Genomic DNA, 18,330 nt, shown 5'->3' with positions numbered 1-18,330 from the left:
CATTTCTGGAGTCCAGGATCGCAAGTCTTGGCCAGAAATGCAGAGTTCTGGTGTGGCTCAGGAAAATTCAAGCAGAGTGGCAATCCGACAGTGATTACCGCTCCTTGGAATATTGGGGCTATTGCTTTGATTGGTAGGAGCGGAATCAAGTGAGGGCAATCCACTGAGGTGGTCAATGGAGGTGAAAGTTGGCCTGATCAACTGCAAAGGCTGCAGGGGAAACAGGGAGAATGAGATGGGATAATGCACCCACCACAGACACAGAGCAGGGTGGCTTCTGTGTTGTGTCAAGGATAAAAATCTGATGGGAGAGATTTGAACAGGAAGCTGCAAGGGTGGACAAGGATTTGGGAGACAACACATTCAAGGGCTCAACAGGAAAGGGAGATAGTTCACAGGATCAGAGGAATCAAAGGTAAGGTTTTTTTTTGAGGAAATGGCTGATGACCAAAATCTTGAAACAGGGGGGACAGTACCTAAGGAAAGGGAGCTATTTAAAATATCAGCTGGCATGGGAACCTGGAAGAGGTGGTGAGTGGTCAGTAATTTACAGAGAGTAGGATACAATTCTATGTGAAGGCTCTTTCCCCACATTGAGCAATATCTGAGGCAGAAAGTTGAGAGTTTGAGTCACACTACGGATACAGGCACAAAACCTAGGCTGACGTGCCTAGTGTGGTACTGAGGGACGCTACACTCACAGGCACCATCTTTCAATGAAACGTTAATCCAAGGCCCTGTCTGCCTTTCTTGTGAGCGTAACAAATCCCATGGTACTACTGCAAAGAGCAGGGGAGCTCTTCCCGGTGTTTTGGTCAATATTTACCCCTCAACCAACATCACAAACAGATTATCTGGTCATTATCGCATTGCTGTTTGTGGAAGTTTGCTATACATAGATTGGCTGCCACATTTTCTACATTAAAAAGGTGAATCCACTTAAAAGTACCTGGTTGTCTGTAAAGTGCTTTGGGGGTGGGTTTCCTGAGGTTGTAAAAGATGTTGTATTAATGTTAATCTTTATTTTTCATTTCTTGCACACTGCAGACACTGAAAACAACAAAAAGCTACTTAGGCGCGACTCAAGATACCACAGGTTGCACTACACAAGTTAAGTGTCTCACTAACACCCTTTGTGACAGACTGGAGCGGATCTCCATCCCTCTATAGAAATATAATCTTCAGGTCAATTGCAAACTCAGGTTAGCCTCCTGTCAACATGGCAGCGAGCCAGACATTGCCAACAAAATCACAATGCCGCAGAAAGCAGTTACGTCATCACAACATCGTTTTATTATGTGACTCTGTACAATACAAACAAAAATACAGAGATGGGTAACATGTATACAGCTAAATGTGACTCTTTTCTCCCTCCCTCCCAACACCACCCGCACCCCCCTCCCCCTCCCCCTCCCCACCCACCCACCCACCCCCCGAACCCCTTGGAGCCCATGAATTCCACTGAGTAAGGAGATACAAGCTTGACTGCAATTAGCTGGAGAAAGGTGCATTAATGGCTCCAGAGCTTACATGTAATGCAGTACTTTAGTCAGTTACAATAAAATGCAAGAGAAAGCATGTTGTTGAATCCCCCATTACTTCCTAACATACAAAAGCTATGCTTTTTTTAAATTTTTCAGCATTTTGCTGGGCAATATATGATGAAATATCTAAATTAATTGTTACAATAAATGAAGCAGTTACAAAAAAGGTAAATGTTTCGCTAGAGAACGTTAATTATTCAATGGAAACAGCAAAAATCTAAGAGAACACATTATGGAAGTGGCTGAGATTCCACACAAGCCCTATAACATTTCTGTATTGTTGTGGGGACAGGAGAACACTGAAAGGTGGAAAAGAAACTGGTGCTGCCCCCAGAACCGAAATGTGTTAAGACAAGACTATGCTATAGCTGCATCGTATGAGGTTTTTGTGTTATTTCTGAAGCAGAGTAAAGCTGCAACAAATTATAGCACTGTTTCTTATAAACATCGTTCAAAGTTCCCACATTTATGGAAGAACAGTCAATATTCTGTAAACAATCAACCACCAGAACATGATTGCATGACAGTAACACATTTATCTGCATAAAAAGGGAGGCATCAGTTTTTTTAAAAAATTCAGATGTTGTGTCTCTACATACATTACCCCAGATAACTTGAGACTTTTCTAGCTTCCTATTCCAGAGACTACAAATAGAAATTAATGTACAAACATAATATTAGGTTGGCCATTTCACATGCTAATACATTAACATTATAGAGATAATAGGTGCAAAGTTGAATCCTTTCAAAATAAAGAAAAAAAATTATGTCCAGGGCTGGCAAATTGGCAAGTACATAATTTGGTGGTCTTCAAATGTTTTAAAAGATCTTCCCTTTCTTCTTGTTCTTTTCCAAGGTCCTTTGAAAGAAAACAATATTTATATCTCAGCACAGTTCTCATCACATAGGCTGTCTAGAAAATGCAACTAAATAGAACTCTTTAAAAAAACCCAAACATCTTAAGTCTTGTTGTTGACTCAGTTAGAACATGCAAAAGATCTCCACTGGATCCCTGATCAGTTAACTGGAATAGTTTACAGGCACACTAATGGCTCAGTGTCTTGGGGCCAGGCTATTTGTTAACCTGCAATCTGTGCCAAAAATCAGGGGAATTGTGGGGATCAGCCTCAGGTCTCAGCCAAGCTCAGTGGGTAGCACTCCTGCCTCGGAGTCAGCAGGTTGTGGGTTCAAGCCCCACTGTAGAGGCCTGAGCACAAAAATCCAGGCTGACAATCCAGAACAGTACTGGGGGGTGCTGCACTGCTTTGATTATGGCAATAAAACAAAGCCTTACTTGCTCCAACAGGTGGATGCAAAATATCCCGTGAGAGCATGGGAGTTCTCCCCAGTAATCCTGGCCGATATTTATCCCTCAACCAACTTCATTGAAACAGATTATCAGATTGATCACAATATTGCTTGTGGGACCTTACTGTGTGCAAATTGGCTGTGGCTTGTTTCCCACACTATCAAACTGAGTACACTTCATAAGAATTTCATTGGCTGTGAAGCACTTTGGGACGCTCAGAGATCATTAAATGCGCTATATAAATGCAAATCCTTTCTTCTTACATTGATGGTCACCAAGGCAGCTGTTTAAGCTGAAGACCCAACATGAATTATGCCTGACAAATATTGCCTGACATTACCAGCTACTGCCTCGGGTACAACGGAGGGTAAAAACTACGAGAACTAGTACTTGTTTGAAGAAGGCTGCTCTCTGCCCCTTTGCTGGGTGGTAAATTTTACAGTCAGCCATATAAATCCTAATGAATTCACTGGAGATTTGCTTCGTTCAAGGGTCTGTGATTGGATGTACAAATTAGAAACTCCCACCTACAAACAGCTGATTGAAGTGACTATTAGCTCGAATCCAGGGGGTTATGTTGTACAAAAACTAAAGCCAGTGTCACCTTTTCAAAAAATAGATGGTCATTATCTGAGAATTATAAATGGAAATTCAGAGCACTGAACTGCAATCAAACATCTGAGCTCATCCAATTGAACCTTGCATATTCCAGAAAACAATGTCCCTTCTAAACTCTACTGAAACATTAACAATTCACGATTAGGCCACAGGGTTTGATAGTTAGAGCACTCTGTATAGTTTTGGATACCTAATTATAGGCAGGATATTGAAGCAATAGACAGTGTGTATAGTATATTCAGCAGCATTACACGAGAGAAGAAAATTACAGTAATCAGGAGAGAATGAAGAGAGGACTTTCACAGGAACTAAGGCTAGGATTAGATTCAGTTACTTTTTTTAAAATTATGAAGCGCTTGATAGAGTGAATAGGGAGATGTTCTGTGTTTTGGAAGTCAGTGATGTGGAGTTATAAATCTAAAGTCATCACAAAGGGGTGAAGAGGTTTCTTTACAAGGGGAAGTTGAAGCTTTGATTCAAGGTGTGGTTGAAACAATTTCAATACAGAGCTATGAGGAAAGTGGAGCAGTTGGATTAGTTTTGAAGAGTCAACAGACAGGATGGGCTGAATGGCCTTCTTTAGTGCTATAAGTATCTATGTTCCAAGCACTGGCACCACCACCATTATTTAAACCAAAAATTGGTAAGCCATCGCAGGTGCAGTGGATCAAGCATGCAAGGTTTTGGGAGGGGGTGTACCTGGTAGAATCTAGTTTTTGTTGTTCCAGAATACGCTGTTGAGCCTCCCAATTCTGTTTCTCATCTTCAAACTGGCGGCGTTTTTCCTCAAGTTCTTTGTGCTGCGCCTCTAAATTCTTCTTCATTTGTTCATGGCGTCGCTGGAGCTATAAAACACACAGTAATTACATCAAGGCAGCCCAAATTACATCCCCCTGACTTGGTGCCCCTCCTCAATACCTTACAAATCCTATACTGCGTACAACGCTCTGCTGCCTTCCACACCCATGCTATACTAAAATGCCGCACTCACTCCATACACCGCTGAAATGAGGATGAAACCTTGATATTTCACTGCAGGGGGGACAGGGTGAAGGAAGGGAGAGAGGATAAGCTGTCACCTTGCCACCCTCTCAATTCAAACATTTTCTTTTGAAACAAGCAGGTTAACAAAGATGTTTTTTTTAACTGTGAGCCCGTAAGCCATACTGATATGGCTGCAAATATTTAAAGTAACTGGCACAGCACAAAAGCTGCTCAGCCTTTCAATTCATCACATTTTAAACTGCTATACTGCAAAACCCAACAGCTATAATGTAAATCATTCATGGAACATGAGCACCATTGGCAAGGCCAGCAATCTGCAACTGCCTTTGTTGTGGTGGTGGTGGTGGGCTGTCGTTTTGAACTGCTGTAGTCCATCTGGTGTTGGTACGCCCACAACACTGTTAGAGTGTTCCAGGATTTTGACCCAGTGACAGTGAAGGAACAGTATTACAGTTCCAAGCCAGGATTGTGTACACATTATGCTGTTGAATTCCACCTGGAGTACTGTGCTCAGTTTGTCAGGAAGCATGTATCGGCCTTGGAAGGAGTACAGCATAGATTCACCAGTAAAAGCTAAATTATGAGGACAGTTTACATAAACTTGGGTCATATTCCCTTGAATTTGGAAGATTGGGGGGTAATTCAATCAAGGTCTTTAAAATGAAAAAGGGATTCAATGGATAGATAGAGAAACTATTTCCTCTGGTGGAGTAAGTCTAGAAAAAAGCACAACATTAAAATTACAGCTGGGCCATGTAGGTGTGAGATTGGAGAGCACTTGTTCCACATACAGGACAGTGTAATCTGGAACTCTCCCCACTGTCACCAACACCCAAAAAACATCAGTGCATAATGAGGGAGAGATGGTCAACAAACATTTTCGAGACTGAGACTGATAGATTTTGCAATGGATATGGAGCAACGGTGAGTAAATTGAGTTAAGGTGCAGATAAGCCATGATTTACTCAAATGGTGGAACAGGCTCAAGGAGCTAAACAGTCTCCTCCTGTTATCAGGTTCCTGTAATATTTTTGTTAAGATGATCATTTTTTTTCTACAACTTTATAAATTAGGTTTTAATTTAAAAATGGGTTACGGTGGTGCTGCAATAAATACATATAAGGGCACAACCTACTTTGGTGGGGCGGGGGAGGGGGGGTGGAGAGAGGAGCAGGGAAGAAACAGTTGTTACGTTTTAATGCTGGGACTGCTGATATCTTTTCAAAGACGAATCAATACACATGTAGGCGCGGAGGTGATTGAGCATTGCAGCTTCCGTTTTATTTTACTTCAGCAACCGAACTGACAAGATGGATTCTGTGATCCCATTATGTGCTGCCTTGCAAAGTATGGCAAGCTAAACAAGACATACAGTACACAACAACAGTGGCGTAGTAGTAGTCACTGGACTAGCAATCCAAAGGCCCAGGTTAATGTTCTGAGGATACGAGTTCAAATCCCACCACAGCAGCTGGTAGAATTTCTATTCAATGAATAATCTGGGATTGAAAGCTGGTCTCAGTAATGGTGACCATGAAACTATCATTGATTGTCATAAAAGCCCATCTGGTTCATTAATGTCATTTAGGGAAGAAAATCTGCCATCCTTACCTGGTGTCTATACAAGACTCCAGTTCTACACCAACGTGCTTGAGTCTTAAGTAGCCTAAGTCATAACTGCTATAAAATGACCTGCATGGACTATAGTAATTCAACAAGGTGGCCCACCATCATTTTGCACAGCAACCAGGGATGGAAAATAAATGCCAGCCCCATCAGCAACATGCAAATCCTTAGCACTATTTATTTATTTAAGTAAGTGCTGACAACTCAGTAAGCTTGACTGAAACACTCCAGCAATGTGATGGGATCTGGGTGTTTGACACCCCCTCCCCACAAAAAACACTTCAGAACTTGACAATTACTGTACTTTAGGGAAATTATCCCACATCAGCAAACTGATATAAGCAGTATTTATTCTGAAATCTGTAGACGAAAATATTAAAAAAATGCAGAATTGTTTGCAAATTGTAAATGAGCTTGCATTCTTGATAAATACCTCTGCCTCAGAATCTTTCAGTTTCTGAATCTTCTCCTTGACTTTCATTTCAAAGACTTGTTCCATTTCCATTTCCATCTTCTTCATCTTTGCCACATGCTCTCTCCGTTCTTCCTCCATCTGAGCCAGGGGACTTCTATGGTCAGTGAAGAGGATTAGTGAGTTAGTTTCATAATATACAAAATATATGAATGAACACCAGATGTAAATATAGGATAGATGTGATTTTGAGTTTTCAAAGAACCAAATCAGGAAATAGTTTCACATGTGCCAAACCATTATAAACATATCAATCCCATCAAATGATTGCCACACCATCTCAATCTTAAATCCAAAATCTACGGAAATGGAATAGGGATGGCTTCTTCATGTCTCTGGAGAAACCACTGGCCTCGCTCCTTCTAAATGAAAAGCTCAAAGGAAGAGGGGCTTTGCCTCTTGTGAACACATTACACGTGTGTGCGTGTGTGTGCGAGAATGCAGAGGCTTGTTTAATTTAGTTTTTAAAGTAGTTTATTTTCCCTATGGGTTTCCTTGTAAATTATTTACAACCCATACCTCAAGCTCCAGTTACAAACTTAAGATAACTTCCTAGAGACACTACAAGGGAATGCAAGGTCTCAAGAGTCAGAAATACATGCAGTTGATTTTACTGGTTAAACTACCCACTAATGGGGCAGGGAATGAAAAATATCAGAAAACTAGGGCAAGACAGTGTGGGCACAAGATCCAATATAGATGCTTATTTCAACAGGAAATGTGGTACGTAAAGAACTTGAATTGCTAAAGTGTGTTACACCTAAGTATGTGATTGATATATATTTTGATTAGATGAGGTGAAAGGAGGAAGTCTTGTAAAGCAATGAACTCCAGAGAGGGGCAGACACCCAATGAAAACATCTCCAGTTTTGCTTGTTTCGATCATACAATTTAAAAAACACTCCATTTTCCAAAACATTGTCTGAAGGTTTACTCTCAAAGTGTTTTCAAAGCTAATCGTTAACAAAATCACATCATTCCCAAAGCCAAGTGATCGATACCTAGGGAAAACAAAAAGAGGAAATGGGGAACGCAAAACCAGCCAGTAGAATCCTGAAGAAAAAGTCCCAGTCATCCTGACAGAAACCATTTAGCATAAAGATCAGTGTATTGAAAGTGACAGCAACCAATATTGTAGAGCAGTGCTGGGGAACGAGACCATCTTATTTCCTTTGACTAAGATCACGTGGTTCCATTTCTCCTAGATATCCATCAGAAGGATGCAATCATTAGCCAGGTCATTATTATCAACTGCAATGACTGCAGCACCATTTGCACCTCACTGCTTCCACTGAACAAAAGGGAATTGGAAGGAAAAAAGGTTCAGAGCACAGTATCTTTATGCAGCAGGAAACACGACTACTGGATTAGCCTCCATTCCTAAAAGGACTTGTAGAACTGTGGGAGCGAGGAGAAAAGCAAAAAGCAGTTCAAGGGCTTACATACAAGCATCTATCCATGGAAGCTTTTCCATCCTTCCTGCCAGTTACCCATATGTTTACCAGAAAATTCATGTTTAACAAGCAGAGAAAGTTTGTAACAAAGATTGCTCCAAAAATAACACTGCTGAATTTAAAAAAGTCAAATTGCACAACTTGTTAACGTCTGAAGTAAATCTCTATATAATTCTATAATACTTTAGCTTGAAGGAAAATATTTAAATTTACTTGCTCATCTTAGACATTAGGTCCAGATATTTCAATGATTCATTTCTTTTCTTACCGATTAGGTAAGTTTTTGGCAACAGGAAATATTTTTGGAACAAACTTTTTTTTTTATAGTTAGGACCACCTTGTGGTGATAACACAAGAAATCCCACCCAATGTCAGAAATTTAATACTTTTGTGTCCAACGGATCTGAAATTCAAGTTGATGCTAAAAAGTGTTGTAAAGTTCTTACAAATAATTTAAACAACCACTTACATGCCTTCAACTGTGTCAAATCTAAAAAGAAAAACAGATACACAGACACTTAGGATGAGGAAAACACAACTTTACATTAAATTACATGGAGAGGTTATAAAGATGAAATAAAACATTTAAAATCGGACATTATGCAATTTCATTCAATGGCGCAAGTGTGTAACATCCAAGAATACAGCTCATTTCTACAAACATTCAGATTTTCCCATGATATGCAAGGTATCTGACTGCAAGTTGAACCATCCCACTCCACAGTCTTATAATTCAAAACGTGTGGAAGATTAACTGAATTGGCTAAAGAATTTCAAACAAAATCTTGGTGGGTTTCAGCTATGGGAGACTGCTGCATAAAATGCTCACTTATCATGTGAAAAATAACTTGGCATAAAGTAATGCTCTGCTATGTGGCGAGGCAGTGGAGGCAGAATAATAGCTTGATGGTTAAGGTATTGGCTGCACTAATTGTTTATGAAACTGATCAGCTGGATAAGAAACGAGATAGTATTCTGCTGTCTGCTCTATTTCTCTGAATAAACTCTGAACCCATTAAGAAGCACAACTGGTTTCCAATTCAAGTGCTACTTACCATATTTACCTGACAGTTGACATTTAACTGCAACATATTACCTTGCACATCACAGATATTCTGACAAAGTTGGTGCTGGGCAATTTTATTCACAATCACGTTTCACTCCAAATTACTGGAAGTTTTGATATTTGATAAAATTATTTCAGCTTTACAAAAGACAGCATTTCTTCTGATCAGTGCACTCAATTTGAAGTTTAAAGCTATAAGCAGCCTTCACATTTTGAAAGCAATTAAATTTAACACTTGAATTATTCTATATTGCTACCATTTTTAGTTTTTAAGATCTGATACCTTCAGAAATACTGTCTTCAAACTCCATGTTTTTTAAAATGTGTATTTCCTTTATACCACTCATACAAAAGAATATGGTTAAAAATATGGGCTGGTCAACGAAAAACAAACAGATTTCTTAAATGACAGTCCAAGAACACACTCAAAATGCACTATCTTAAAGCCGCATCTATCAATTGGCTGATTAAAAAAAAGTGAAATTCAAAGATTAAAAACCAAAGTCAAATGACAACAGCTAGACAATCAGATCGCTTCCACCATAATTTCCACATGTAATGAGTTTAAGTATGAAAGCTCAGTATTTCTACACCAAATGAAGTAACAGTGCAAGCTGATTCACCAACTGGTGAATACCATAGGTCACCTGTCTGCATTGGCAATGATCTTGGAGTTGCCTGTCTATGCATTTGGTCATGGCCAAGTGCATGACGTGGGTAAGGCACAAGAAATGGCTAAATATCTCAGGGCTTGGGATAGCAATATCAATGTTGCTAGGCTTGCTGCAGAACAAAACAGCCGAGATCGAGGCCCAAGGTTACGTGTATCTTATAACAGTGCCTCACGCTCCATCTTAAAAAGAAACTCTACAGTTTGGCTAAATGCAGATGAGCAACACAAGCACAAGTAAATAACTGAGAGGCTCTCCTTTCATATGAGCATAGGCAAGACCAAGAAATTATAAACCTATTTTTCATTTATAAAACATTTTAAAGCACCTACAATTATTAGCACAGATAATTCCATTCCATTAATGTGGAAAAGCCAAACTTTTGGGAAGCTACAATAGATCACAAATCTTTCTTTTCTTGTACATGTGGAACAAAAGCAAAGCATTTTAAGCACAGCAGACTACATAAGGTTTCCAGATGTTTGTTAACTGAGGACACCCTGAACGAATAGAAAGAATTTCCTTGAGGCATGTAGAACATTTTCAGCAAATCCTGTCAGCAGTTTTGATGGCCACCATTTACTTTGTGTAAAGGAGTTAAAGGGTTAAGTAAATGCCCAAATGGTAGAAGAGGTTTCTTACTTGGTCAACTGTCCTTTATTTTTATTGTTATCAACACCATTGTATGTGACTGCAGCCAACTTTCTGCTCCTGTAGTTCTCGTAGTGAACATTGTTGGTCACATCCTTCAGATCTTGCATGTGAGTTCTGTGTGGAGTGAGAAACCAACAGGTTACACAATCTGGCACACAATCCACGAGCCTCTGAATGCCATCACAAACCAAGTTCCATCGGTATAATAGCCATCACTAATATTTTGCCAAAAAGGTATCTGAATATTTCATTTTACAGCCTTCAATATAAAGTATTGGAGAGTACAACAACTTACGTTAGGAGCCTACTTCACTTTAGTCTGCCACATTTGGAGCTGTTTACTCACATTTCAGTTTAACATCCATTTTAGCAGCAAATCTCAGGGCAGCTGACAGGTTGAGCCAAATTCAAAGCTATTGTGTTGAGAAAAATCACTGAAAGCTGTGGTGAAACTGGCTAAATTTCTGAAACCCAACAGCTCCAGGAGCTCCCCAACCCGCGCACCCCGCCTGTGCTACATATAACTATAATGTTCTACATATCAAAAGGGCATGGCTCCTATCTTAGAATGAAGAAGCCCTCAGGCTCCAAGTGTGTTTGAATAAAAACTGGCTCACACAAAATGTGCATTCAGCAAAAACAGCAGAGTTTGCTCCCAACAGCTTGTTCCCATCATTATAATAGCCCATACATTTAACAGCTTTCAACTGAGGTGGGTCTACATCAGGTGTAGGATGATAACTGTCTAACTAACCTCCAGAGGGCTGGCAAGAAACTCAGGCTTTTCACAGCAACTTTAAACAGTCAAGCCTTTTGCATTTGGAGATGGGCTGAATGCTCGTCAGCTCCAACTGGCTGACAGCCATCCTACAATCAAATCTTTATGCTACTACTTGCCAGTAAGTAGATTTTATACTGAGTCACAGCATTCAGCCTGTGAACTACACACTCTATTCTTCCTCCTAACACTGAAGCAGAATACAAATAGCACTTTAACTATTGAAATCTGGACAGTAGCAATGTGGATACAAAACTGGCTGAAAAATAGGAAGCAGAGAGTAGTGGTCAATGGATATTTTTTGGGCTGGAGGAAGGTTTGTAGTGGAGTTTCCCAGTATTGGGACTCTTGCTTTTCCTGATATATATATTAATGATGTAGATCCTGGTGTGCAAGGGACAATTTCAAAGTTTGCGGATGATACGACGCTTGGGAGTGTTGTGAACTGCGAGGAGGACAGCGCAGAACTTCAAAAGGACATAGACAAGTTGGTGGAGTGGGCAGACAGGTGGCAGATGAAGTTCAATGTATAGAAGTGTGAGGTGATGCATTTTAGTAGGAAGAACATGGACAGACAGTATAAAATAAGGGGTGAAATTTTGAAGCAGAAAGACCTGGGTGTAAATGTGCATTGAAGGTGGCAGGACAGGTGGAGAGAGCAGTTGATGGCATATACTATCCTAGTCTTTATTAATAGGGGCATAGAGTACAAGAGCAAGGAGGTTATGCTGAATTTATATAAGATGCTCATTAGACCTCAGCTGGAGTAGTGTACATAGTTCTGGGCACCACATTATAGGAAGGATGTGAACACATTGGAGAGTGCAGAAGAGGTTTACAAGAATGCTTCCAGGGATGAGAAACTTCAGTTACGAAGGTAGATTGGAGAGGTTGTTCTCCTTGGAGAGGTTGCAGCTGAGAGGAGATTTGACAGGGATGTTCAAAATCATGAGGGGGCTGTACAGGGTAGACAGGGAGAAGCTGTACCTGCTTGTAAAAGGATCAAGAACAAGAGGGCACAGATTTAAAGTGATTTGCAAAAGAGGCAAATGTGACGTGAGAAAAAACTTTTTCACACGAGTGGTTCAGGTCTGGAATGCATTGACTGGAAGTGTGGTGGAGGCAGGTTCACCAATGCATTCAAGAGGGTATTAGATGATTATTTGAATAGAAACAATGTGCAAAGGTACAGGGGAAAGGCAGGGCAATGGCACTAGGTCATAATGCTCATTTGGAGAGCCGGTGCAGACATGATGGGCCGAATGGCCACCTTCTGCGACGTTAAAATTCTGTGATTCTGCTTCAAACTTATGAAATAAAGAATACAAGATCATAGTACACAGTGGTTTGATTCTTTCTACACAAGCCAGTTTTATAACAGAAGAGAGTTTGTTCTATATCCCTATTTCTGTTACGTTGCCAAAGTAAATTACATCAATGTTCAAATTTATCCTTAGAACTATTCCCTGTATGAAATTCACCTGACAATCATAGCTGTTGCTTAGATTCCTTAAATCATACCTCAAGGCTTGAGCAAAGATGTTTTAAATAAGCCCACATTAATATTCAGCAATGTTAGTATTTAAAACAATTAGTCCTGTGTAGACTGTCATGGGCACTGTCCAATTATATTTTCCTGTGTTCACTAACTGTGAAAGCATCAATTAAAAGGTTTAAGGTCAAATTCAATTTACACGAGGGGGGGGAAGAAAAAGCTGTACTCCCAATTCTGACAGCCAAAGCCAATTAAAGGTGTAAGGAATGAATATATTGAGTACCCACCCTTCAAGAATCTGGAAAATAGGTTTAAGAGTTGGGAGACCACATTGCACAGCAACTTTTCAAAAGCAGATTCATCAGCTCATTTAGTGATTTTCCAAATCTGATCATTTGCAGCAGCTTTGACAATGGTGCATGCTCTTCTACAGTGGGGTCAATACACTGCAGCTGGTTAGAAACTAATCAATCTATATTAAATAGGAGGATTACATCTTGATTTAAAATCGGATGACTAAATTGTGACAGTAGATTTCGCTCACTCCTTTCCAGCTCTCCACCTCCACAAAAAAATAGCACACTAAACCTTCACTTAACTTTGCAAACCACAGTAAACTGCGGAACACGGTCTGGCTGACTGAATATAGAAGATTCAACTGTGACTCATTAAAAATGAACTGGCAACATTTGCACCCACTCCCCCAGTTTAAAATACAATTAGTTAACAACTTATGATTTTTCACCACATACATATATCACACTTTAACATGGGATATTTACTTAAAAATTGATTGCAGTAGTAATGTGATATGACTGGTGAGTATTTTATTTGACAGTGATGTAGGAACCAAGTGTTATAGATTTTACATGTGAACATTATAAAAATACACAGCTAATAAATATTGGAGACTAAGCTGGGCTTCACTTTGAACTACTTACACACATTAAGCCACAAGAAAGATAGCCAAAGTTTACAGTTGGGGGTGGTGGGGGGGGGGTTTGCAGACAGGAGAATGACGGTCCAGTAAAATTTCGTCAAAAAATTAATTTGCTCTCCAATCATTGTTGGAGTGGTATGTTTGTAAAGCGTTTAGTCTTACCCAGGATTTGTGGAAGATTAGGTCTTCAGAATTCCCCTCCCATACACATTGCACACAATACATGGGAACGGTACCACTTAAGATCAATTCCCTAGCTTTAATTTAGCACAGTTTTCCTATCGCTTATGACTTTCATTAACACAAGCAGATCCTTTTTTTTGCTTCCAACAGCAAAAAAAATTAACTGTCACCAATCTAGAGATTTCCAGATATGAAATATCAGAGGCAGGTTTTTTTGGGGGCAGGGAGGGTGAAGAAGATGGAACACGCATCAAAATCCCTCTCTTCTGCAAATTACTCTTCAAATATAGACCAAAACTGATCTCATGTTAAATTCAAGCTTTGTTACTCAAGTATCTTATGTATTGACATACGTGACATACTTGACAGCTTTTGAAGTTCTGAAATAAAAAATTAATTATTGGTGAGAGAATGTAAACAGATGCAGCTGACCAGAGTGATCACACTTAAAGCTACATAGCTGCCAACAAACACCCAGTTTTGTCAAAGACAACAGCCCAAATAAAGCTGACAACTGAAAAATAGTCATGAATAAAGGTTTATGGGCAAGGCCACTGACAGAAGCAATTGAAGTTAAATTCCTTTAAGCTACATTTGATAGTACGATTTGTGTTGATTTCACATTGCAATCTGCAATTCAATTTGTTTTTCTACACAACAATGCTTCAAACACCCCACTCGAGGGAGCTCTCATGCTCTCCATCCTGATTCAGTATCAGCTAAATTCACATTAATTTGGATCGATACGGAATTAAAACTACTCAGGCATGAAATAAAAAATGACACGGGCATGGGATAGTAATAAACTGCATTGGTGGGTTCAGTTTCCCAGACCCCCACCCAATTTACACCGTGTGGTGGCCTCAGAAAAATACTACTTTCCAAATGCCATCCCCGATTAGCTGACAGTTTGGTGAAATAGACGGAGCGATTTGGCAATTGTGACACTGCCCATCTAAAAAGGATGGCAAATCATTTGCAAATGGTTATAAACGTAGACTGTGCTTATTGTTTAGACACAATCTTTCAACGAAAGGGTTAGAAACCCATGCCCCAGCCAGATACCATTTTTGATTCAAGATAATCAAGTGTTCAGAGTAGATTGTGCTTGTCAAGAGTGCTGACAACATGGCAATGCTGTTTTACTTTTGATTTGTGGAAAAAAGGGTTGCATTTTAATTCTACCATATATTATGAGCACACCGTTGTTAAAATAGTGGAGCTGAATACAGTATGTGGCTGATATGACGACTAAGCACATAGGTTTTATAAGACCTTGTGGTCTTGATTTGGGATATTTGTTTGCTCGATATGGAGCTTTGGAGCACGAGCCATAACAACCAAGTGCCTGAGGGGCTGCATTATCTTTTAGTTCTTGGAATCTGGGTGAAGCAGCATTTACTCCTCAAGCAGAGTTCCCCTGAGAACTTCAGGAGTCAGCCCATACAACATGGAACTCAGGAAACAGAGTAGGGAGGGCTCTCAGTTTCCAGTTAGAGTGGGAGGAAATCCTACTGCTCGTCACTCAACCTCACCCTCTGAAAGAGAGGCCTCCAAAGCAGTTCAACACCAGGTAGCAAGAGGACACTGAGCTAGATGTGACCCAAGAACAACAACAAAATTCTTTTGAGGCGAAAATATGCAAAGGAGAGGCATTGGTGGTACTTCACATTTCCTCAGGATAAAGTGAAGAATAAAGTGTTTAGGCATCCTAGTAACATGACTGAGTAGTTAGCATTATGGATACTAAACCATATGCATGATTGTCAGGTGTAGTCAAAGCCCTCAATGGGTGCATGAACTTGCACATGTTACTGAACTGCTCCAACGGGTGACTCCAACATGCTACATCAGCACAGCTATATTCTGGTGCAGCATACTCTTAATGACCCTGTTTTTGACTCCACTTGTCAAATTAGTTCAATGTCACTTCCACCAACAGTGCTGGATTAGTAAAGCTGATCTATAATAGTGCAGGAGCTGATGTCTTTGAGGCCCTGCAGATTGTCAGTGTTCCAGCTGAAAAAATCCTCAGTGCCTTATAGAGAGCTATACAGCAGCAAAGTGAGAAGTACCTCAAGAATGCTGCATTTCACGTGATGATTAAATCCGGACATTATCGTTCATCATCTTGATTCAGCACGAATGAAGCTTTAACTGCAACTGGAACTAATTCAGTTCTCAACAGCAGAATTCCAGCACCAAACTGTGTTCTTGTATCATATAGGAATTTGAAAGCAGCAACATCCCATCATTCCCAATTATGGAACATTTTAAAGGAATGTCATCCCTTGCAGTTTTTTTTTAGTGAGAACTGCTGTAGTTAGAACTGCCAGGTTCAAAGAGGATGGGGTATTTCAGTAAGAGATGGGGATGTGATGTCAGGCAAACGGGAAATTTCTGGACTGGTATTCAGAGAATTTGCTACTGGTGCTCTCCCTGACCAAAATGAGTCATTTTTTCAGGATAACATTCTGGAGAATATTGCAAAGAAGGGTATTGTTAGGAACTCCCAGGTTTGAACACATCAGGGCAAGTAGGCCATCTTCAACAAGTCTGTTAGGTATCAAAGTTTGTGACAAAAAAATAACTTGCTGGATTTTGTTCAACAGCAGCGGCTTGCATTTATATAGCACCTTTTAAAAAGTAAAACATCCCAAGCTACTTCACAGGAGCATTACCAGACACATTTGGCTCCTTTTTAAGAGAGGGAAGAGAGGTAAAGAGGTTTAGGGAGGTTAAGGTGCGAGTGCAATGAATAGTTGCGACAGTTACTTAAGTGGATTAACAACTGACGACGTATCAAAAGGATGGGGAGATAGTGTAGTGGCAATGCTGCTCGATTATTAATCCAGAGGCCCAGGCTAGTGCTCTGTGGACATGGGTTCAAATCCCACCACAGCAGCTGGTGGAATCTAAATTCAATTAAAATCTGGAATTGAAAGCTAGGAAAAGCCAGGAAACTATCGGTTGTCAGAAAACCCCATCTAGTTCACGAAGGTCCTTCAGGGGAGAAACCTGCTGTCCCTATCTGGTCTGGCCTGCAGGTGACTCCAGACCCACAGCAATGTGGTTAACTCTTAACTGTCCTCTGAAATAGCCTAATAGCCACTTGGTTGTAGTAATTAGGGAAGGGCAACAAATGCTGGTCTTGCCAGCAACACCCACATTCCATCAAAAAATTTAAAAAGCGTGTTTGATCTGATTATTTAGGTGCTCCACGTACCTGCGGGTGGGATTTTTGCTTTCAAGCTGTAGATCAAAGGTTTAGAAGTTCAGATAGGGGCAAAATTGCCAACATGTTCGAGTGGCATTAAAGTGGGAGGGGGAAGTTTTCAACCAATCATGAGCTGGCTGACCAAGTGCCGATAGGCTGGGGCAGAGGAGAAATGGAAATCATTGGCAAGTGTAAACCGCAAACCGCATTTTTAACTGCAGTTTTAATGAACTGAGTCATGACAAGGGGACGTCGATTTAAAATTGTCCAAGGTGAGTGGGGTTAGCAGAAATTTCTTTATGTAGAAATCTGATGAAGCATGGAGTGCAGGAAGTGATTGAGCCAGAGACCATTGCTGCTTCAAAGGAAAGACTGGGCTATGTTTTCGAAGCAGATAAATATGAAAGGGGCTGTGGGGAGAAATCAGAGCTGTGCGATTAGTTTTGGATTGGTCCAGCAGAGATGGCAGGAACACAATGGTTCCCCCATGTTGTAAACATGAAAACAATAGGAAAAACTGCAAATGCTGGAAATCTGAAATAAAAACAGAAAATACCCAATGTCTGTAGAGAGAGAAACAGTTTACATTTCAGGTTGTGACCTTTCATCAGAAGTGAAAAAAGGTATAGATGTAACAGGTTTCAGTCAAGTACAGAGACAGGGGAAGGTAAAAGAGAGGAAAGAACAAAAGGGCAAGTTTATGATAGGGTGGCAGGCCGGAAGAGTTAACCCCTTCTACTTTGCCAGGCCCCAAACACTCCTTCCAGATGAAACAGTGATTTACTTGTACCTGTTTCAATTTGGCATACTGTATTCACTGCTCACAAGGCTGTCTCCTCCACATTGGGAATGTGGAACATCATTTAATTCACAAGCCTGACCCCTAGCATCCAATCACCTGCCATCTTAACTCTGATCTGCAATGTCCCATTGAAGCTCAACATTATAGAGCAGTATCTCATCTTTCAATTTGGCACGTTACACCTTTCTGGGCTCAACACGTGTTCAACAATTTCAGATCACAATCCTTTCCCCAATTTTCTCAGTCAGCAGCCGTTGGCACTGATTCCGCTATTTCTCATTTCCACCTCCCCATGACCTAGCTTTTGTTTCTTTACTTGTCCCATTACCATCTCCTGTTGCCTTGCACCGTCATCTCTTTTGTTATTTAATCTCTCCTGCCTTCCACTCTATCATAGGCCCTCCCTTTCCCTCTTTCCTCCACTCTATACCTCTGTACTTGCTTAAAACCTGTTGCAACTAACTTTCTCCCCAGTTCTGATGAAAGATCTTCAACC

The 18,330-nt window shown here is 40.4% G+C and overlaps 1 protein-coding gene across 4 annotated transcripts in view; it reads right to left on the bottom strand.

Annotated features, from left to right (window-relative positions):
* Positions 1–1,274: 1,274 nt before the first annotated feature.
* The window catches only part of LOC144679440 (septin-7), a 154,219-nt gene continuing 137,163 nt past the window's right edge, over positions 1,275–18,330 (bottom strand). For 2 of the 4 annotated variants that reach the window (XM_078539819.1, XM_078539821.1), the window contains 5 exons: positions 10,408–10,533; positions 8,498–8,518; positions 6,536–6,671; positions 4,171–4,316; positions 1,275–2,403 (listed from right to left, as the gene is read on the bottom strand). In XM_078539819.1, the coding sequence (XP_078395945.1) occupies positions 2,364–2,403; positions 4,171–4,316; positions 6,536–6,671; positions 8,498–8,518; positions 10,408–10,533 (469 nt within the window). In that variant the 3' untranslated portion in view covers positions 1,275–2,363. The remainder of the gene's footprint in view (positions 2,404–4,170; positions 4,317–6,535; positions 6,672–8,497; positions 8,519–10,407; positions 10,534–18,330) is intronic. The other 2 variants (XM_078539820.1, XM_078539822.1) reach the window with 1 other exon arrangement.

Source organism: Cetorhinus maximus, chromosome 4, assembly GCF_964194155.1.
Source record: "Cetorhinus maximus chromosome 4, sCetMax3.hap1.1, whole genome shotgun sequence".
Taxonomy (NCBI): Eukaryota; Metazoa; Chordata; class Chondrichthyes; order Lamniformes; family Cetorhinidae; genus Cetorhinus; species Cetorhinus maximus.
The sequence above is the reverse complement of the archived record's forward strand: the minus strand, read 5'-3'. Positions and strand labels throughout refer to the sequence as shown.